Below are 23,038 nucleotides of genomic sequence, written 5' to 3'. Positions count from 1 at the left end.
CTGAACAAAGTGGGGGGGGGGGGGGGGGGGGTCAAAAGTAACAGTCCGTATCTGGTGTGGCCACCAGCTGCATCAAGTACTGCAATGCATCTCCTCCTCATGGACTGCACCAGATTTGCCACTTCTTGCTATGAGATGTTACCCCACTCTTCCACCAGGCACTTGCAAGTTCCTGGACATTTCTGGGGGGGCATGGCCCTAGCCCTCACCCTCCAATTCAACAGGTCCCAGACATGCTCAATGGGCTCTTCACATGGCTCTTCACTGGCCATGGCAGAACACTGACATTCCTGTCTTGCGGGAAATCACGCACAGAATGAGCAGTACGACTGGTGGCATTGTCATGCTGGAGGGTCATGTCTGGATGAGCCTGCAGGAAGTGTACCGCATGAGGGAGGTGGATGTCTTCCCTGTAAAGCACAACATTGAGATTGCCTGCAATGACAACAACGCACCAGACCATGACGGATCCTCCACCTCCAAATCGATCCCACTCCAGAGTACAGGCCTCGGTGTAACGCTCATTCCTTCGACGATAAACGCGAATCCGATCATCACCCCTGGTGAGACAAAACCGCGACTCGTCAGTGAGGAGCACTTTTTGCCAGTCCGAAGACGATCTGCTGTCCGTCCTGTCTCCCTGTAGCGCTGTCTTAGGCGTCTCACAGTACGGACATTGCAATTTATTGCCCTAGCCACATCTGCAGTCCTCATGCCTCCTTGCAGCATGCTTAAGGCACATTCACGCAGATGAGCAGGGACCCTGGGCATCTTTCTTTTGGTGTTTTTCAGTCAGTAGAAAGGCCTCTTTAGTGTCCTAAGTTTTCATAACTGTGACCTTAATTGCCTACCGTCTGTAAGCTGTTAGTGTCTTAACGACCGTTCCACAGGTGCATGTTCATTAATTGTTTATGGTTCATTGAACAAGCATGGGTAACAGTGTTTAAACCCTTTACAATGAAGATCTGTGAAGATAATTTTCATGAATTTTCTTTGAAAGACAGGGTCCTGAAAAAGGGTTGTTTCTTTTTTTGCTGAGTTTATTAATAATATGCATGTCAATCTCTACTGGCTCAAAGTGGAGGAGAGATGGACTTCATCACTAGGTATTGACATGTTGAATGCACTGAGCTGTCTGTCTAAACTACTGTCATACAGCACGGACACCCATGCATATCCCACAAGACTTGCCACAAGAGGTCTCTTCACAGTTCCCGACTCCAGAACAGACTATGGGAGGCACACAGTACTACATAGAGCCATGACTACATGGAACTCTATTCCACATCAAGTAACTGATGCAAGCAGTAAAATTTGATTTCAAAAACAGATTAAAAAACACCTTATGGAACAGCGGGGACTGTAAAGCAACACAAACATGCATACACACACATACACATTGATTTAGTACTGTAGATATGTGGTAGTGGTGGAGTAGGGGCCTGAGGCCACACAGTGTGTTGTGAAATCTCTGAATATATTGTAGTGTTTTTAAAATTGTATAAACTGCCTTAGTTTTGCTGGACCCTAGGAAGAGACAGCAGCTAATGGGGATCCATAATAAATTCAAATACCTAGGTGCCCTAAACACGGAGTAGACACAAGAGAAACATATGAATACGAATTTGATGACACTGCATGTGCATCAGTGTGTGTGTGTGTGTGTGTGTGTGTGTGTGTGTGTGTGTGTGTGTGTGTGTGTGTGTGTGTGTGTGTGCAAGCGTGCTTGCATGCACATAACTCACATAGACAGGATGACACACACACACACACTGTAAGCTACAGCACTGTGCTTTATGGCAGCCCCTCTCTGATTACCCTGGGTAAATGTGCCTTATTGCCGCTCGTATGAAGAGCCCTAACATGGTTGACACACATGCAGCGCTGGGTAAATTTCCACTCCGCACAATCTTCAGTTGTCTTGCTGAGGGGAGGGCTTGTCAGTGTGTAGCATCGGGTGTCTGTCACCCCCCTGGTCAACTGGATATCATGACCCAAATATTAAACACCCCAAATAATGGCCACAAAGCAGACAGACAGAGAGAGACAGAGCTAGAGGGAGAAAGAGTGAGAGTGAGAGAGAGTGAGAGTGAGAGAGAGAAAGAGAGAGCGAGAGAGAGAGAAAGAGAGAGTGAGAGAGAGAGAGAGAGAGAGAGAGAGAGAGAGAGAGAGAGAGAGAGAGAGAAAGAGAGAGAGAGCGAGAGAGAGAGAGAGAGAGAAAGAGTGAGAGAGAGAGCGAGAGAGAGAGCGAGAGAGTGAGAGAGAGAAAGAGTGAGAGAGAGAGAGAGAGAGATAGAGAGAGAGACAGAGAGAGAGAGAGAGAGAAAGAGAGAGCGAGAGAGAGAGAGAGCGAGAGAAAGAGTGAGAGAGTGAGAGAGAGACTAAACTCACCAAAGGCGAGCGTGCGAGGCGTGTGTGTGATTTATTTTAGAATGCATTGTTTTTAATTATAATGACCCAACCGAAGCAGGGCGGGCGGGTTGTCCACTTTGTCGCTTCGCTCAATTAGAACGTGTCTCTATTTTTGCCTTTTGTCACTGGCGCTGTATTCACACAAAACAAAACAAATATTGTCATTGTGCACTTTTTTTTGGAGCTCATTTCAACTGGAAGATGTAGCTAAGGGTTGAGGCTTTACCATACATGCTACATTAGACCAATTCATCCACTTATGGAAACAACATTGCGATCAGCAAAGGCGCTTGGAGATATGGACTATCCTGCTAGCATACAGTCACTGCTCTGCCTGTCCCTTCCTTTCCACCCGCCGCGCTCTGTTTGTTCCACCCGCCCGCTTCTGGTGAGTTTTTCACTGGAGAGTCTCTAGTAAAATGTTAAGGTACTCGTGTCTCAGCCAGAGGCTTCATGTAGACCTCCTCACACCTCCAAATGAAAGTCAGGCGAATCAGCGCCCAGAGGACTGCACACAGGATGAGAATGAGAGAGGAGCTGAGAATAAAAGAGGAGCTGAGAATGAGCGAGGGGGTGAGAATGAGAGAGGAGCTGAGAATGAGAGAGGAGATGAGAATGAGAGAGCTGAGAATGAGAGAGGAGCTGAGAATGAGAGAGGAGCTGAGAATGAGAGAGGAGCTGAGAATGAGCGAGGAGCTGAGAATGAGAGAGGAGCTGAGAATAAAAGAGGAGCTGAGAATGAGCGAGGGGCTGAGAATGAGAGAGCTGAGAATGAGAGAGGAGATGAGAATGAGAGAGGAGCTGAGAATGAGAGAGGAGCTGAGAATGAGAGAGGAGATGAGAATGAGAGAGCTGAGAATGAGAGAGGAGCTGAGAATGAGAGAGGAGCTGAGAATGAGAGAGGAGCTGAGAATAAAAGAGGAGCTGAGAATGAGCGAGGGGCTGAGAATGAGAGAGGAGCTGAGAATGAGAGAGGAGATGAGAATGAGAGAGGAGATGAGAATGAGAGAGGAGCTGAGAATAAAAGAGGAGCTGAGAATGAGCGAGGGGCTGAGAATGAGAGAGGAGCTGAGAATGAGAGAGGAGCTGAGAATGAGAGAGGAGCTGAGAATGAGAGAGGGGGTGAGAATGAGAGAGGAGCTGAGAATGAGAGAGGAGCTGAGAATGAGAGAGGAGCTGAGAATGAGAGAGGGTGGTGAGAGGGAGAATAAAAAGGTGGAGGAAGGTGCTTACTGCTGCTGGAGGAGGGAAAATAAATGTTCCAATCAATTTCCCAGGCCCAGAGGGTTGAGTCAGTGAGTCATTACACAGAGGGAGATGCTCCTCTGGTCAGCCTGATACCACAGAGTGGATCAACAGCTGGTACCTTAGAGACCCTCTGAAGAGGATGAGCCCTCAACCCTGACCCCTAACCCCTGGCCATCTGCCAGCAGCATAGGACAAGTATGTATATGCGTATAGGTGACGGGATTGTACACAGTGGAGCAACCGCTGATTTTGGGGTTTCAATCCTATTGGTGCATGAAGTTGGATGAACAGAAGTGTTGTGGTGGTGGGTGCTTTATTACAAGAGATTCAACCTCATTGAACCCTTCGACTGTGTCAAAGTTCAAACACACAGTGTCAAAGAACTCTAGGTCAAACTCTACACTGCTAGTTATCGGAAGATGTGGGGTTGATACTTCACCCTCTTCAGTTGTTTCAGACATGACCATTTAGACTTTGTTAATTTGGGTTTGCAAGTACAACTGCATTAAACAGAATATGCAAAGACAAAGAAGTCCCGACCACAGACAGTCAAGCAGACCTTCAGCTATGAAGGGCAAACAACCGAGCAAGCCTTCGCCCAGGCCTTGACCAGAAGGCCAAACACCCCTACACATACCTACCTACCAGGGTCTACCCAGGTCCACCAGGGTCTATACTGGTCCACCAGGTTCTACCCGGTTTTACAAGGGTCTACGTAGGTCTACCAGGTTTTACCGGGGCCTACCCGGGTCTTAATAACGTACAATACAGTATGTGACAAGGACAGGACGGAATTTTCCATCCAAAACCTTTTATGTTCAGGGGCTCCACTTGGCAATAAAAGTGGCGTGACCAGGGTGTTTGGCCCCATGAAGAACCAGGTTTAGTAGAGATCTGTGTTTGTCTATCAGGCACTGGGGACCAGTGGAAAATTCCCACTCCCACTCACAGGTCTGAAGGATCTGAGACACTCCTCCACAGTAGCCCCCCACCGGCCACATTTCTCTTTCACCGCCCTAACGGTTAACGGCAGCCATGGTTTTTATGGGAAAGGGCCCAGGGGGATTGTTTTGTTGTCAGGGCTAACAGCCTAGTCAGTAAGGTTGTGGCGGCTACATTTGTTGGTGTCTGTCCAGCCCTATGCACAATTCTTAGAAAATATCTGGTGACATCTGTAGCACCTGTTGGGGGGGGGGGTACATGTGCGTGTGTGTGGGGGGTACGTGTGTGTGTGTGTGTGTGTGTGTGTGTGTGTGTGTGTGTGTGTGTGTGTGTGTGTGTGTGTGTGTGTGTGTGTGTGTGTGTGGCTGCTGACCTATATGGCAAGGCAAATTGATCTGAATAGAGATGGATGCTTCTATCACTGGTTTCAAAAGTTTCTCAGCAGTCTAAATCTTCCCACACGATCAGAATGTGCTAATCAGCTCACTAAGACCCTGACAGAGTCAAAAAAAAAGCCAGGGAAACTAGTGATGTTTGTACCACTCAAAAGCCAAATGGCCAGTATGCTTGCATGAGAACATCGATCTGGACCGGGGAAGACTTGTCAGTGTTGTGTGGAGATTCAGAGATGGGACAATACGGGGGGTCTTCATACCTGTGTCCCAAGGCAGCCTACCATCATGTGGGTGAGCAATTTGGCAGCAAACATGGGGAAGCGAGAACACAGCAGGTGGGACACGATGGCCAAGACGAAAGCTGAGGATCAGACCAAAAATAAATGCTTTGTCATTCCATGTCAACCATAAAAACCCATGTTTTATACTTGAATCAAAAATGCTTGTAGTAAGACCATCTAAAAGCAAGTGGGAGGGGACTGTAGGACGGGAAGAGGCCTGAGCGATATCCAAAAGGAACAACAGTGATGAGGCAGACAGAATGGAGACATGGAGAGCGAGAGAGAATGGAGAAATGAAAGGAAAAAGACAGAGGAAACGGAGGGAGATACACATATACAGAAGAGATAGACAGATAGATAGATAGATAGATAGATAGATAGATAGATAGATAGATAGATAGATAGATAGATAGATAGATGATAGATGATAGATGACAGATAGATAGATAGATAGATAGATAGATAGATAGATAGATAGATAGATAGATAGATAGATAGATAGATAGATAGATAGATAGATAGATAGATAGATAGATAGATAGATAGATAGATAGATAAAAAGAGACCGAGAAACAAAGAAAGATGGATATAGTAGAAACCAGGACTGAAGGCTAAACTAGGTGTACTGAATACCTAAAGAGACTCTTCATCCATACTGTACCTGAGATGCAGATGAAGCCTGAGGCGTAGAAGGCTTCGTTGTAGGAGGCCAGGGAAGCCATCTGGGCGTGGGCCGTGTACACAGACAGGTGGGAGCATGCACACTCCACATAGTTCCCACTGTCATCCACTACTCTGCAGAACTGCCCATCTGACAGCCAGCTAGAGGAGAGGGAGAGAGAGAGATAATACAGGAAGTAGTCAGCCTTAGGCAGGAAGTTCATATGAAGTTCTGATTGGAACATATCCAGCTGTGTAGTGTCTCTGCTTGATTGGTTGCTCCGATGTGTCCCCTCTCAGATACGTTAGGGAACTCAGAACATTTCAAAGGGTGACATGTATGACAAGATAAGAGCATAGAACTCATATTTTTTCCTCACGAAAATGAAGTTCATTTACTTTGTGCCTGACAGACAGTACTGATTGTCCTAGTCATGACCGCAAAGTCCATGACAAACTTTAATAGACCTGCCATCAGTGCAGTGAGACAAGGAGGAAGTTGAACAGGCCTCTCTGTTCCCCCTCAGGATGACGTTATCAACGCTGTCGTCTGCTTGGTTATCTGGGAGATGGATTGTTGAGACCGCTGCTCCACGGGCCAAACCAAACCGGAGAAATCTGCTTCCTGTTACAGGCTGTTCAGCCAAGAGTCCCACTCTGGACCTCCTCCGTAATGTTCTTTCTAACACACTTCTGAGGGGCGGGAATGTTTGGGAACTTGGAGCAGAACAAACTGGAGCAGAACAAACTGGAGCAGAACAAACTGGAGCAGAATAAACTGGAGCAGAATAAACTGGAGCAGAACAAACTGGAGCAGAACAAACTGGAGCAGAATAAACTGGAGCAGAACAAACTGGAGCAGAATAAACTGGAGCAGAATAAACTGGAGCAGAACAAACTGGAGCAGAACAAACTGGAGCAGAACAAACTGGAGCAGAATAAACTGGAGCAGAACAAACTGGAGCAGAACAAACTGGAGCAGAACAAACTGAACCCTCACAGACATCACAGAGCAGTCTAGGTCAGCCCAGAGATCATCTATATCCAAAGAAAGAGGTCATGGCTGGACAGAACCTGATCCCTGAACTCTGACCTCTCTGCTAGAGGCTGACCTGAAGTGTGAGGTTCACACCTACAGAGCAGACTTGAGAAGAATTGGGAGGACCCTTTAACTCACCTAAGTGATTGTATCCTACAGTCATTCCACTCACACACCACATTATTACATGGGTTCAAGTTCAGGATAGCAACAGAAATGTTGAGAAATATACGTTTTGGGGAATTAATAAAAAACATAGAATGTGTGATTAAGAATGCTCTGTTTGTTGTGCTAGAGCTACATAGTACTATGTGAAGTAAAGTAACTGGGTATAGGAGTGGGGGGGGGGGGTTGTACCTCTCAACAGCCTGGCTCCACAGAAGGCACAGAGACTGGCCAGGTTTGACCCTCAACCCGGGGGTGTGGATACGGTACACCACCTCGTTACCCTCAGTCAGGGGTCGTGACCCTCGGCCCTGCAGGCTGGCAGAGAACACCTACACAACCAGAGAAATACCATTACAGTACAGAGTGGGATGGAGCTGGCCAGAAACACAGATCTGAGGTCAACTTTGTGCTTTTCCTATTATTGTTCAACTAAGGATTGGGGAGGGGTAAACTGATCCTAGATCTGTGTCTACGGTTGCTACGGACAAACACTATAGGTCTTTATAGCTGTAAAGACCTAGTGGCAGAGACCTGGCACAGAGCTTCGGTGGAACAACACTGCCCCCTGCTGTTAACACCAAGCACTAAGGTTCCATTTAGGAATACATTTTCAACTGTAATACCACAGGTATTCTCCTGTAACTTGATATTTATTTACCTTCATTTTACCAGATAAATGGACTGAATGAGAGAAAAAAATACTTTTTACAATAATGACTTGGGGAAGAATTGCAGAGGGCACCCATTTCCAGTATAGTTACCCATCAGTCTATAAGTGATAATAGCTGTCATGGTGTGGCTTTGAGTGTATGTGGGTCTGCTTGCCTTGCCGTTGAGCGCGGTGGTTTTGTCGGTGAGGAACCAGTGTTCGGTGCTGTACTCTGTGAGCTGCACCCGGCGGCAGGCTGAGGGGGAGATGGTGCCAGTGGGCAAGGCTGGCACCTCCAGGAGGTTCTCTGGCAACTGAAAGGTGTCTGAGTTCTTGCCTGTGAACGTGTGCCCGTTGATCTGGGTAGGGTACCAGTGGTAGGAAGAGATGGAAATGTAGGCACAAGTGTCCAGAATGGTCCTCCCCCTTTAAAAATACCAAGAAATCACACTTATGCAACTCATCTAGTCTTCTTTTTAACAGTGGGAAAGGGTGATCCATTCTATATTTTGCCCCTCAAATAAGACATCTACTATAATAACATTACCAACAATCCCCCATGCGGCAGGACTCACCTTTGAGCCTGTGCTCCACACTGGCTGTGTGTGAGCAGGGAGAAGGCGAAGCGCTCGGCCACCTCTGCCAGTTGGCTCAGGCCCCCTGTGTCGACTCGGCTGGGGTTGGCCATGGCACACAGTAGGTCATAGGTCAAGCCACGGCTGCTGTCCGCAATAGGGGTGCGCTCTGCCTCCGTAAGCACCTGGCCAAGCAGAGAGAGAATCTCAGTTTGTGTTTGTGCAGAATTGGAGGTAATTATGACTAAGAGAAATATATCCAATAATCTGAGAGCCACCTATCAAATTCACACACACACAGTACCCTGTGGGTTATGTACCACACACACAGTACCCTGTGGGTTATGTACCACACACACAGTACCCTGTGGGTTATGTAACACACACACAGTACCCTGTGGGTTATGTACCACACACACAGTACCCTGTGGGTTATGTACCACACACACAGTACCCTGTGGGTTATGTACCACACACACAGTACCCTGTGGGTTATGTACCACACACACAGTACCCTGTGGGTTATGTACCACACACACAGTACCCTGTGGGTTATGTACCACACACAGTACCCTGTGGGTTATGTACCACACACACAGTACCCTGTGGGTTATGTACCACACACACAGTACCCTGTGGGTTATGTACCACACACACAGTACCCTGTGGGTTATGTACCACACACACAGTACCCTGTGGGTTATGTACCACACACACAGTACCCTGTGGGTTATGTAACACACACACAGTACAATGCAAACACAGACAGGCTAGGTTTGCCTCTCAGTAAGTGTGTGTGGAAGCTCTTAAGAGTGATGTCTCTTTGAACCTCCCATCTCTCTGCTCTCTCAGGATCATGTTAGTTCATTCCTAGTGTGGTGGTGACAGTTATTCACTGTGTCCTTAGCCCCAATCTGCTCTCTCACATTGTATAGACGGTTTGGTTGTTTAGCAACAAAACCCACCCGTCCGCAACTATGGGGCTAAACAGAACATTTTGGCTTAGATTGTTGACAACATGTAAACTATATTTCATCTCCAATGTTTATTGAAAACATAAATACATTTGCACAATGAGCGCTTGTTGACTCTTAAATACATTGTTACAGTTGTTGGTTAGCTAGCTAGAACATTTTTGCCATATTAGCATTGACATGAAATCAGTTAAACACCTCAAAACTAGACACGGTGCCAAGAACACGATAAAACTAGCTGAAACGAGTCACCTACGTGGCACTTTCTTGTCATTGTTGGTAGCTATCTGGCCATCCAGAATCACTGACTTCTGCCCCACTGAAGCGTGTGCATCGTTTTCGTGACATTGTCAGCTAACCTGTCTATTACAGAGCAGACTTGACTTGGCTTCAGGCTTATGGATTGAGCTGCTTTAGTCAGACACTAAGTGACAACAGAGACCTTTTAAAAACTCATCTGTAGATCGGTCATCGTTTTGTACTGGGACAAAACACAGACACACACATATGCAACACACACATATGCAACACACTAGACACACACATACACAACAAAAAAACAGAACTTTTAATAGCAAACAAAACAATTTGCAAATATACTAGCTCCTTCTCCCCCCCGCTCCCTCGCTCTCCTTCCCTCTCACCTTCCCCAGTGCATCCAGCACAGCGGTCAGTTGTTCTGGTGTGAGCTGTGCCGTGAACTTGCTGAGCAGAGCCTGGAGCACCCTGTCCAGTATGGTAGTGTCCAGAGGCTGCTGGAGCTGGTCCAACAGGGCCCACACAGCCTGGGCCTCTGTGCCCGACACCAGGGTCACGTTGGCCAGGCCGTACTCAGGGTGCACCCTGGCCCCTCCACTGGCCCCATACAGCTCCACGTGAAAGCGCTTCGGTGGGGGGTTGGAGGAGGCCTGGTCTGGGGTGAGGGTGATGTTCAGCCCTATGCTCCTTTGGCCCAGGTCAAATGTCAGCTGGCCCTCTTCTTTCAGAAAGTCCATCCCGCCCACTGCAGGCCAGATCAGGGTGGGACCTACTGCTTCAGCCCGAGGGACTTCCTATTGGATGACAACGAAACAGGAGTGTGAGGTCACAGTAGGATAGAAAGATGGAGGGAGTTGGGAAAGAAGACAGAGAGAGAAAGAGAGATGGATGGATAAATGGATTGGGGATAGGTGTTGTGTCATTACCACTGGCGTACCAACCACCCCCGCAGCCCCTGCAAATACCACTGCACCCTCCTCCCCCTTCCCAAACAGCATAAGAACATGTTTTTGTTGTTGTTGAAGAAACAAGAAATTGGCTGTAAAACTGCAACATTTTATCTCAACCTCAAGGCAAAATGTGTAGAATAGGAGGAAATTAGCTTTAAAAATGCTAAATTCTCTCAGCCTCATTGTAAGATTTATAGAATAGCATGAGATTAGCTATAAAACTGGGTGTTAGGAATGGGGTAGGGGGGACCTGCGAAAATGCAGTATGTCGCTGGTCATTACAGCTTTGAATGTGCATTTCAAAAGATAAGAGGAGATTGGTTGGAGAGCCATGGAGAAACAAAAGGGAAAAGGACAAATGAATGTGGAGGGACTTTGTGTCCTTTGAGCCATTGATATGTATTCTCAGAACATCAGTACTGTGTGAAAGATGACAGGAGATAACCTGGTCATATGTAACAGGATGTGGAGACTGGAGATAACCTGGTCATATGTAACAGGATGTGGAGACAGTAGTTAACCTGGTCAAATGTAACAGGATGTGGAGACAGTAGTTAACCTGGTCATATGTAACAGGATGTGGAGACTGGAGTTAACCTGGTCATATGTAACAGGATGTGGAGACTGGAGTTAAACTGGTCATATGTAACAGGATGTGGAGACTGGAGTTAACCTGGTCATATGTAACAGGATAAGATGACAGGAGATAACCTGGTCATATGTAACAGGATAAGATGACTGGAGTTAACCTGGTCATATGTAACAGGATGTGGAGACTGGAGTTAACCTGGTCATATGTAACAGGATGTGGAGACTGGAGTTAACCTGGTCATATGTAACAGGATGTGGAGACTGGAGTTAACCTGGTCATATGTAACAGGATGTGGAGACTGGAGTTAACCTGGTCATATGTAACAGGATAAGATGACAGGAGATAACCTGGTCATATGTAACAGGATGTGGAGACTGGAGTTAACCTGGTCATATGTAACAGGATAAGATGACTGGAGTTAACCTGGTCATATGTAACATGATGTGGAGACAGTAGTTAACCTGGTCATATGTAACAGGATGTTGAGACAGTAGTTAACCTGGTCATGTGTAACAGGATGTGGAGACAGTAGTTAACCTGGTCATGTGTAACAGGAAAGATGACTGGAGATAACCTGGTCATATGTAACATGATTTGGAGACTGGAGTTAACCTGGTCATATGTAACAGGATAAGATGACTGGAGTTAACCTGGTCATATGTAACATGATGTGGAGACAGTAGTTAACCTGGTCATATGTAACAGGATGTTGAGACAGTAGTTAACCTGGTCATATGTAACAGGATGTGGAGACTGGAGTTAACCTGGTCATATGTAACAGGATGTGGAGACTGGAGTTAACCTGGTCATATGTAACAGGATAAGATGACAGGAGATAACCTGGTCATATGTAACAGGATGTGGAGTCAGTAGTTAACCTGGTCATGTGTAACAGGAAAGATGACTGGAGATAACCTGGTCATATGTAACATATTTTGGAGACTGGAGTTAACCTGGTCATATGTAACAGGATAAGATGACTGGAGTTAACCTGGTCATATGTAACAGGATGTGGAGACAGTAGTTAACCTGGTCATATGTAACAGGATGTTGAGACAGTAGTTAACCTGGTCATGTGTAACAGGATGTGGAGACTGTAGTTAACCTGGTCATATGTAACAGGATGTGGAGACAGTAGTTAACCTGGTCAAATGTAACAGGATGTGGAGACAGTAGTTAACCTGGTCATATGTAACAGGATAAGATGACTGGAGTTAACCTGGTTATATGTAACAGGATGTTGAGACAGTAGTTAACCTGGTCATGTGTAACAGGATGTGGAGACAGTAGTTAACCTGGTCATATGTAACAGGATGTGGAGACAGTAGTTAACCTGGTTATATGTAACAGGATGTGGAGATAGTAGTTAACCTGGTTATATGTAACAGGATGTGGAGACAGTAGTTAACCTGGTCATATGTAACAGGATGTGGAGACAGTAGTTAACCTGGTTATATGTAACAGGATGTGGAGACAGTAGTTAACCTGGTCATATGTAACAGGATGTGGAGACAGTAGTTAACCTGGTCATATGTAACAGGATGTGGAGACAGTAGTTAACCTGGTTATATGTAACAGGATGTGGAGACAGTAGTTAACCTGGTTATATGTAACAGGATGTGAAGACAATAGTTAACCTGGTTATATGTAACAGGATGTGGAGACTGGAGTGCTAGTAGGTGTACTAGACGGTCTCCCTTTTGAGCTGCAACATCAAAAGGCTGGGAAGTCAATATCAGCCCCCAGACAGAGAGCTATGCAGTGGGTCAAACACAAAGCACTCATCACCACACCTGGGAGAGAGGGAGGAGGAGACCAGGTGGAAAGAAAGTAAGGGGGGGAAGAGAGAGGGGGACAGGAGAACACAGTGTAGGGTGGCCAATCAAAAAAGTATCATGTGACCAATGGGTAAAGCAATATGTTAACTGTGTTTTTATTTTATTTAACCTTTCTTTAACTAGGCAAGTCAGTTAAGAACAAATTCTTAGTTACAATGATGGCCTACACCGGCCAAACCCAGACGACGCTGGGCCAATTGTGGACAGCCCTATGGGACTCCCAATCATGGCCTGTTGTGATACTGTCTGGATTTGAACCAGGTTGTCTATAGTGACGCCTCTAGCACTCAGCTGGGGCTAAGGCTGGGGCTGGGACTGAGGCTGGGGCTGGGACTGAGGCTGGGGCTGGGGCTGGGACTGAGGCTGGGGCTGGGACTGAGGCTGGGACTGAGGCTGGGCCTGGGACTGAGGCGGGGACTGAGGCTGGGGCTGAGGCTGGGGCTGGGACTGGGACTGAGGCTGGGACTGAGGCTGGGGCTGGGACTGAGGCTGGGGCTGGGACTGAGGCTGGGACTGAGGCTGGGGCTGGGACTGAGGCTGGGACTGAGGCTGGGGATGGAACTGAGGCTGGGGCTGGGACTGAGGCTGGGACGGAGGCTGGGGATGGAACTGAGGCTGGGGCTGGGACTGAGGCTGGGGATGGAACTGAGGCTGGGACTGAGGCTGGGGATGGAACTGAGGCTGGGACTGAGGCTGGGGATGGAACTGAGGCTGGGACTGAGGCTGGGGATGGAACTGAGGCTGGGGCTGGGACTGAGGCTGGGGATGGAACTGAGGCTGGGGCTGGGACTGAGGCTGGGACTGAGGCTGGGACTGAGGCTGGGACTGAGGCTGGGGCTGGGGCTGGGACTGAGGCTGGGACTGAGGCTGGGACTGGGACTGGGTGCCTTTTTGGGTGTTATTGTCTCTTGCTGGCATTGCAGTAGAGTTTGACTTAGATGTGACCAACACACTGTAGACCACTGCGCCAGTTGGGAGCCCCATGTGGCCCAAGTGTAGATAATCCTATAATAAAAGCAAATTGGTACAAACCTCATGTCTCTACCATAATCTGTTCAACAGTTATTTGAGTTCTTACCCTTGTAGGATAGCCAGAATTAAGGTCACTAATTAAATGGAGGCCAGAGGGAAAAAAGTGGCAAATAATCTGGAAAATTGAATGGCGTCAGCTAGGCTGGATTCTGTCCAAGAATTAAAGCTACTGGCAACCTGACAGGGTCACTTTCCCATAGAACTCTTCCTCCCTCTTCTCAAATTCACATTCAACAATAGAGGGAAGATGGATATTGATATTCAGACATGACATGTGTTATTTTCATATTTTAGTATGTGTTTTCATATTAATTCAAAATTCCAATTATTTTTTGAAGATTTCTCACAAAAACAAGAGTATCTCTGAAATGTCAACGGAGCACTGAGCGAAAACTAAAGTTTTTATTTATTTTCAAAGCCTTTTACATTTAGTTCAGCTCGCGTCATGCTAATTTAGCTTTTTGTGACGCGCGCTAACAACTTTAAAGACGACGACCTCAAAATATCAAATCCTCGAAAGTTGTTACGAGGAACCTGCTCTGCTATGTCAACAGAGCTCAGTGCTTATTATTGGATGTATTAGGATATGAAATCCAACTTTTTTAATCCAAAACATGAATAATCATATTTGTTTTGGTAACATTTATTTTATAACATAAGGAAATTAAATTTCATCACAAAAGCGTGTTTTCAGTAGACACCCTACACAATAGATCAACAGAAACCCTTTGAGGAATAGGGAGCTACTGGATGGAGCGTGTCCGATACATTGTGAGCCATTTCCTGGGGGCGAGGACTGAGTCTGGGACTGAGTCTGGGACTGAGGCTGGGACTGAGGCTGGGGATGGAACTGAGTCTGGGGCTGGGACTGAGGCTGGGACTGAGGCTGGGACTGGGACTGAGGCTGGGGCTGGAACTGGGGCTGGAACTGAGGCTGGGGCTGGAACTGAGGCTGGGACTGAGGCTGGGGATGGAACTGAGGCTGGGGCTGGGACTGGAACTGAGACTGGGGCTGGGACTGGAACTGAGACTGGGGCTGGGACTGAGGCTGGGACTGAGGCTGGGGCTGAGGCTGGAACTGAGGCTGGGGCTGGGGCTGAGGCTGGGGCTGGAACTGAGGCTGGGGCTGAGTCTGGGGCTGGGACTGAGGCTGGGGCTGGGACTGAGGCTGGGACTGGGACTGAGGCTGGGGCTGGGACTGAGGCTGGAACTGAGGCTGGGGCTGGGACTGAGGCTGGAACTGAGGCTGGGGCTGGGACTGAGGCTGGGACTGAGACTGGGGCTGGAACTGAGGTGAGGCTGGGGCTGGAACTGAGGTGAGTCTGGGACTGAGTCTGGGACTGAGGCTGGGGGCTGGAACTGAGGCTGGGGGCTGGAACTGAGGTGAGACTGGGGCTGGAACTGAGGCTGGGACTGAGGCTGGAACTGAGGCTGGAACTGAGGTGAGTCTGGGACTGCGGCTGGGGCTGGGACTGGGACTGAGTCTGGGACTGAGGCTGGGGCAGGGAACTGAGACTGGGGCTGGAACTGAGGTGAGGCTGGGGCTGGAACTGAGGTGAGTCTGGGACTGAGGCTGGGTGCCTTTTTGGGTGTTATTGTCTCTTGCTGGCATTGCAGTAGAGTTTGACTTAGATGTCCCATGACCAACACACTGTTAGACAGGTGAAACAAATCCGGTCAGTAAAATTAGGTTAGGGAGAGGAATGGAAATCTGATCTAGTGAGTTAGACAATACAACAACCTGAATAAAATGGGACTTGTAATTTTCAACCAGAAGGATGTGAGTGTTTACAGAGGGAGACAATGTAAGGTGTGAGAATGTATGACAATATTTGTGTGGCTATTCCATGAACACTGTATGTAACGAGTGTGTGTACAGTGTATGTGTGTGTGTGCGTTCACTGTGTGTGTGTGTGTGTGTGTGTGTGTGTGCTTCTCACCAGCATGCGGTAGAGTACGGTGATGTTGGAGGCCGTGCTGGCCTCTCTGTACACCTGCAGACTGAGGTGGATGGTCTTGAGGTGGGCTACAGGCAGTCTGGACCCCACCGCAAAGTAGACCAGCCCCAGTGGGTCATCGCTCTCCAGCAGGGTGATGTTGGCAAAGCGGGAACTTTCATTGATGGCAGCGCCAACACCCACCTGGTAGATCTCAACCAGGAACCAGGCCTGGTACTCGGGTTCCTATGGCAACACGCAGACAGAGGGAGTTAAGGAACGTCTAACTGGTTATAGATGGAAATATGTAACAGAGGAGAAAAGGAAGAAAAAAATAAAATAAAAATAGAACGTGAACATGGGATTATGGGCTTCCCCAGTCATAAAACTACTGTACTGTTGAACATGGGATTATGGGCTTCCCCAGTCATAAAACTACTGTACTGTTGAACATGGGATTATGGGCTTCCCCAGTCATAAAACTACTGTACTGTTGAACATGGGATTATGGGCTTCCCCAGTCATAAAACTACTGTACTGTTGAACATGGGATTATGGGCTTCCCCAGTCATAAAACTACTGTACTGTTGAACATGGGATTATGGGCTTTCCCAGTCATAAAACTACTGTACTGTTGAACATGGGATTATGGGCTTCCCCAGTCATAAAACTACTGTACTGTTGAACATGGGATTATGGGCTTCCCCAGTCATAAAACTACTGTACTGTTGAACATGGGATTATGGGCTTCCCCAGTCATAAAACTACTGTACTGTTGAACATGGGACTATGGGCTTCCCCAGTCATAAAACTACTGTACTGTTGAACATGGGATTATGGGCTTCCCCAGTCATAAAACTACTGTACTGTTGAACATGGGATTATGGGCTTCCCCAGCCATAAAACTACTGTACTGTTGAACATGGGATTATGGGCTTCCCCAGTCATAAAACTACTGTACTGTTGAACATGGGATTATGGGCTTCCCCAGTCATAAAACTACTGTACTGTTGAACATGGGACTATGGGCTTCCCCAGTCATAAAACTACTGTACTGTTGAACATGGGATTATGGGCTTCCCCAGCCATAAAACTACTGTACTGTTGAACATGGGATTATGGGCTTCCCCAGTCATAAAACTACTGTACTGTTGAACATGGGATTATGGGCTTCCCCAGTCATAAAACTACTGTACTGTTGAACATGGGATTATGGGCTTCCCCAGCCATAAAACTACTGTATTGTTGAACATGGGATTATGGGCTTCCCCAGCCATAAAACTACTGTACTGTTGAACATGGGATTATGGGCTTCCCCAGCCATAAAACTACTGTATTGTTGAACATGGGATTATGGGCTTCCCCAGCCATAAAACTACTGTACTGTTGAACATGGGACTATGGGCTTCCCCAGCCATAAAACTACTGTACTGTTGAACATGGGATTATGGGTTTCCCCAGCCATAAAACTACTTTATTGTTGAACATGGGATTATGGGCTTCCCCAGCCATAAAACTACTGTACTGTTGAACATGGGACTATGGGCTTCCCCAGCCATAAAACTACTGTACTGTTGAACATGGGATTATGGGCTTCCCCAGCCATAAAACTACTGTACTGTTGAACATGGGATTATGGGCTTCCCCAGCCATAAAACTACTGTACTGTTGAACATGGGACTATGGGCTTCCCCAGCCATAAAACTACTGTACTGTTGAACATGGGATTATGGGCTTCCCCAGCCATAAAACTACTGTACTGTTGAACATGGAATTATGGGCTTCCCCAGCCATAAAACTACTGTACTGTTGAACATGGGATTATGGGTTTCCCCAGCCATAAAATTACACTACTGTTGAACATGGGATTATGGGCTTCCCCAGCCATAAAATTACACTACTGTTGAACATGGGATTATGGGCTTCCATAAGATTACAGTACAGTACAAGCAATGTTTATAAAATTTGTTCTAGAATTGAGCCCCATGTCACATAATGGTGGACCAGTCCTGCAGTCTCCAACAATCTGGGACTCATGTCTCTCCTCTCCAGGTCTGAGGACGGTGTCATAACAGCAGGGAAGTAGGAGGGGAGGAAGCACAGCAGACAGACAACACTCAATAGGAGGAGGTTTGCCCTAAAATAGCCCTCACACACAGACACATAACAGGACAGGATGTGGGCTGGGTGAACTGCCTGGTCAGACCACCCAAAAAATAAAAGATAGGTTTTATTGTCACATACACCGGATAGGTGCAGTGAAATGTGTTGTTTTGCAGGGTAAGTCATTGTCAACTTGGGTATTCAAACAAGCGACCTTTCAGATACTGGCCCAATGCTCTAACAACTAGGCTACTTGCTGACCAGGGAGAGGAGAGGAGAGGAGAGGAGAGGATTGGAGAGGGAGGGTGTGATTACGCCACAGGACCTTCCTGCCCTGCTCCTGTGACCCTACATTGACCTCGATGCCACTCACAGCCCAATCTCTCCACTAACGTCCACATTAACACACAGCCAGAGCCTCTGACACCACAGCAGAAAGATACGTGGAGAAACAAAAGGGATGTGTGGCCTGCCAGGGACAGAGCCGCAGTATTAGGACAGCTAGGGACAGAGCTGCAGTATTAGGACATCCAGGGAGAGAGCTGCAGTATTAGGACATCCAGGGACAGAGCCGCAGTATTAGGACAGCCAGGGACAGAGCCGCAGTTTTAGGACAGCTAGGGACAGAGCTGCAGTATTAGGACATCCAGGGAGAGAGCTGCAGTATTAGGACATCCAGGGAGAGAGCTGCAGTATTAGGACATCCAGGGAGAGAGCTGCAGTATTAGGACATCCTGCTTGTTCCTTCAAGTCAGTGTTCCAAACAGAGAGGATTTGCTGACAGTTTTAAAGTACTGTGACATGTGTCTATTCTGGTACCACCCTGACCTATACTTTATTTTATTTAACCAGGCAAGTCAGTTAAGAACACATTCTTATTTTACAATGACAGCCTACCCTGGCCAAACCCTCCTCTAACCCAGGGAGAGATACTAGAGATTGAACCTCTAGTATTACCTGGGACTCACCTGGTCCTGTCGGACCTCCATGCTGAAGACACAGAGGACCTGTCCTCTCCTGCAAAGCACTTTGCCTGAGGTCTGCCACAGCTCCCGTGTCAGGTTCACTCCGTTGTTGACCAGGGATGGCCCCGCCCTGCTGAACGTGGCCCGCCACTTCACCTCAACGTCCTCAAAGGCCCTGCGTGGGGGAAGCAGACCGGTCACACATCGAACACACACGCAGCGCCCCGAGTGGCTGGGAGTGATCATTACAGCTTTCAGATGCTTATATCATTACCACTAATGTTGCTGTTACTAATGTGACGATTACTGTTGCTTCTCTTTGGTTTGCTGACAGTCATATGGGAACATGGTCGATATGGAGGAAATGATCTACCTGTTCTGTTGTCTCTGCAAGTAAAGTAGGGCTGTTCTGTTTACTTCTGAGTCCTCGTCCAGAACCTGGCCCAGCAGAGAACTCACACTGAAACCCACTATCCCATTATGGAAATCACTCCCTGAGAGAAAGTGGAGGGAGGGAGTGGGAAGAGAGAGAAAGAGAGAGAAAGAGAGGGAAAGAGAGTGAGGGGGGAAAGACAGAGAGACCGAGAGAGAGAGAGAGAGAGAGAGAGAGAGAGAGAGAGAGAGAGCAAGAAGGAGAGAGATATTGATATTACTTTTTCCATATGTATGCTATTCACTGTATGTACACAGAGCATTCAACAAACCAGCGCATCAAGCTTCCCAATCCTGTTGTAACTGCGCCTTTGATTATCATCAGTTATCTTCAACTGAACAGAGGAATAGATTTCACATCACTGGATCTGCAATCAGATGCCCAGTGACCGAATTTAGGGATTGTATTGGAAAACAATGACCTAGACAGAGAACACATTGTTCTAGAGAAACTAGAGCATGACATTACCTTCAATTGGCTGACCAATGGGTAGACTGAGTAGCATATGACATGGGAGCCCGAGGCAAATATGAGCGTTTCAGTATTTACCTAGGATGATGATTTTGGCAAAGGAGCTGAAGCCCTGCTGGTTGGGCCCATCTGCAATCTGCGCCCCTCCGTCTGGATCGCTGAGGTAGATGAAGAACACTTCCTGTCCCTCGGGCTCAGAGTCGTCCAGGATGATGAGGCTGACCTCGGCCTCACTCTGCCCCTCCTGCAGTGACACCAGGGTGGACTCCAACTTGAAGTCTTGCCCCACCAGGGCCAGGGTCTTGTTGGGTTCTGGAGCAAAGGGAAGAGATGGACCCCCAACACTCCCACCTCCATAAGCCTGCACCTTGACCCTCACTGGCCCAGCCAGACTGCTAGACCTATGGACCCTGAGGAGCACTCTCTTCTCCTGCTGGCTCCCTTCCTCCCTGTCCTCTGTTGTCTCAACCAGTCCCGGCCCAATGCTCAGCACCCCCACCGTGACGTCGCTGGCCAGGATGGTAACGGTGGCCACGCTGTATTGTGGGATGAGATGGGGCCGGGGGTCACCTGATTGGGGGTCACCACCACCGCTCAGTACCTGGACATCTGTCAGGTTGACAAAGAAGGTTTCGTCTGGCTCCAAGAGCGCGTCGTCCAGAACGGACAGCCGGAGCAAGGCGGAGGTCTGGCGAGGTGAGTCAAAGAACAGCTCTCCGTTCCGCACTCCAGCGAAGTCCTGTCCGGCCAGGGCACTGCCCGACACCGTCTGGTAAGACAGGCGGGTACGGTTGCTACGAAAACCATAGAGCCGCTGGACGTAGAGGGTGATGGTCTGCACGTCCTCCTCGATGACCAGCTGGCGGGAGTCCGGGGCGAACTGGTACAGCCCCAGAGGCTCAACCTCTGCCACCGTGAACCCTGACCTGGAGAGGGAAACAGAGAGTAGCATCCCACCATGGCTGTTAAACTTTTGTAACATTACTGTTACATACAGAATGCCATCTTCAGTCAGAGGGCTGTCTTGTTCCCGGCCCTATGTCTACAGTACACAGGAGCACTATATGCTTGGCAAGTGAGTCTGGTTACTGTACCGGAGTCTAGCTACCCCAGGAGCAGGGGAGCTGGAGCCGGCTGCAGTGAGGTGGAGGGCGAAGGCCGCTGGCTCAGACACATTAGAGAGCGCCTGGAGGGACACAGCCTTGCTCCTCTCTCCATGGGCCATTGTCACCGAGCCTGAGGAGGAGGACAAACACCCTCAGACAAACACCCTCAGACAAACAACCTCAGACAAACACCCTCAGACAAACACCCTCAGACAAACACCCTCAGACAAACACCCTCAGACAAACACCCTCAGACAAACAACCTCAGACAAACACCCTCAGACAAACACCCTCAGACAAACACCCTCAGACAAACACCCTCAGACAAACACCCTCAGACAAACACCCTCAGACAAACACCCTCAGACAAACACCCTCAGCTCACAACCTCAGACAAACACCCTCAGACAAACACCCTCAGACAAACACCCTCAGACAAACACCCTCAGACAAACACCCTCAGCTCACAACCTCAGACAAACAACCTCAGACAAACAACCTCAGACAAACACCCTCAGACAAACACCCTCAGACCACACCCTCAGACAAACACCCTCAGACCACACCCTCAGACAAACACCCTCAGACAAACAACCTCAGACAAACACCCTCAGACCACACCCTCAGACCACACCCTCAGACAAACACCCTCAGACAAACACCCTCAGCTCACAACCTCAGACAAACACCCTCAGACAAACACCCTCAGCTCACAACCTCAGACAAACACCTTCAGACAAACACCCTCAGCTCACATCAATTCCTCCTATCTGCGTGCTCATTTTCTAGGGTGTTTGTTGGTGGTGGTGTTTGGAAAGGGAGATAATTAAATGAGACTGGAGGAGGTATAGGTAGATTATCTGGTGGGTTTACTTAGAGAAAATGAGACCTTCTCAGCCTGTTCACATGCCCTCCTTCGGTTAGAGAGAGAGAAAGAGAGAGAGAGAGAGAGAGAGAGTAAATTGACCAATAGGGAGAGACCTGGACATTTTAGATCCACACCAAATCTCTTCTAAAGCTCACAGTGGTCAGTTTCCCTCTGAGCTCACAGTGGTCAATTTCCCTCTGAGCTCACAGTGGTCAGTTTCCCTCTGAGCTCACAGTGGTCAGTTTCCCTCTGAGCTCACAGTGGTCAGTTTCCCTCTGAGCTCACAGTGGTCAATTTCCCTCTGAGCTCACAGTGGTCAGTTTCCCTCTGAGCTCACAGTGGTCAATTTCCCTCTGAGCTCACAGTGGTCAGTTTCCCTCTGAGCTCACAGTGGTCAGTTTCCCTCTGAGCTCACAGTGGTCAGTTTCCCTCTGAGCTCACAGTGGTCAGTTTCCCTCTGAGCTCACAGTGGTCAGTTTCCCTCTGAGCTCACAGTGGTCAGTTTCCCTCTGAGGTCCTTACCTGAGCTGGGGGTGATGACTCCAGGCCTGAATCCTAACGGAGCCTGTCCGGCAGGGTACCCTGCGCTCCACTCCACCCTCACCTCCCCAAACAACCCCGTCCTGTACACCAGCGCCTCACACACACCCATCTCCACACTGGAGACCTGCAACGCCAACGAGGCAAAGCCCACCTACACACACACACACACACACACACACACACACACACACACACACACACACACACACACACACACACACACACACACACACACACACACACACACAGAGGAGGAGGAATAGGGAAGTATGTGATACAACTGTTCCAGTAAAGCCCAGTACAGATCTAACAACCTGCAGAACGAAGCAAAACCACAACAGTTTTAGACTGTTGTGTTGAAGAACGGCTGACTAAAGACGGTGCATTCAGATCAAAAGGACAAGATGAGTGTTGGAGACCATTTCCACGGTAACGGTGCCTCTGTAGAATGACGTGATGCCGTTATGAGTGTCCACAGCCCTGTGTACCGCTGTAATGCTTTTATAATACTGTCTGTTAGCAGAAGAGGTGGTAGCGGTAGCTAGCTAGGTCAAAATGCTAAGTCTATTTCGTGGTCAGCACCAAGCTGGTCAACTGAC

The 23,038-nt window shown here is 48.2% G+C and overlaps 1 protein-coding gene across 1 annotated transcript in view; it reads right to left on the bottom strand.

Annotated features, from left to right (window-relative positions):
• Positions 1-23,038, bottom strand: part of LOC115165095 (adhesion G-protein coupled receptor V1) — a 244,458-nt gene that overhangs the window by 120,315 nt on the left and 101,105 nt on the right. Inside the window, exons 71-82 of the mRNA XM_029718130.1 lie at positions 22,419-22,590; positions 21,017-21,158; positions 20,001-20,848; positions 19,392-19,512; positions 19,022-19,193; positions 15,954-16,196; positions 9,988-10,395; positions 8,370-8,554; positions 7,971-8,220; positions 7,335-7,474; positions 5,940-6,100; positions 5,258-5,358 (exon numbers count right to left, since the gene is read on the bottom strand). Coding sequence (XP_029573990.1) covers positions 5,258-5,358; positions 5,940-6,100; positions 7,335-7,474; positions 7,971-8,220; positions 8,370-8,554; positions 9,988-10,395; positions 15,954-16,196; positions 19,022-19,193; positions 19,392-19,512; positions 20,001-20,848; positions 21,017-21,158; positions 22,419-22,590 — 2,943 coding nt within the window. The remainder of the gene's footprint in view (positions 1-5,257; positions 5,359-5,939; positions 6,101-7,334; positions 7,475-7,970; positions 8,221-8,369; positions 8,555-9,987; positions 10,396-15,953; positions 16,197-19,021; positions 19,194-19,391; positions 19,513-20,000; positions 20,849-21,016; positions 21,159-22,418; positions 22,591-23,038) is intronic.

Source organism: Salmo trutta, chromosome 27 (assembly GCF_901001165.1).
Source record: "Salmo trutta chromosome 27, fSalTru1.1, whole genome shotgun sequence".
Lineage (NCBI taxonomy): Eukaryota > Metazoa > Chordata > Actinopteri > Salmoniformes > Salmonidae > Salmo > Salmo trutta.
This window is presented reverse-complemented; position numbering and strand designations above follow the sequence as displayed.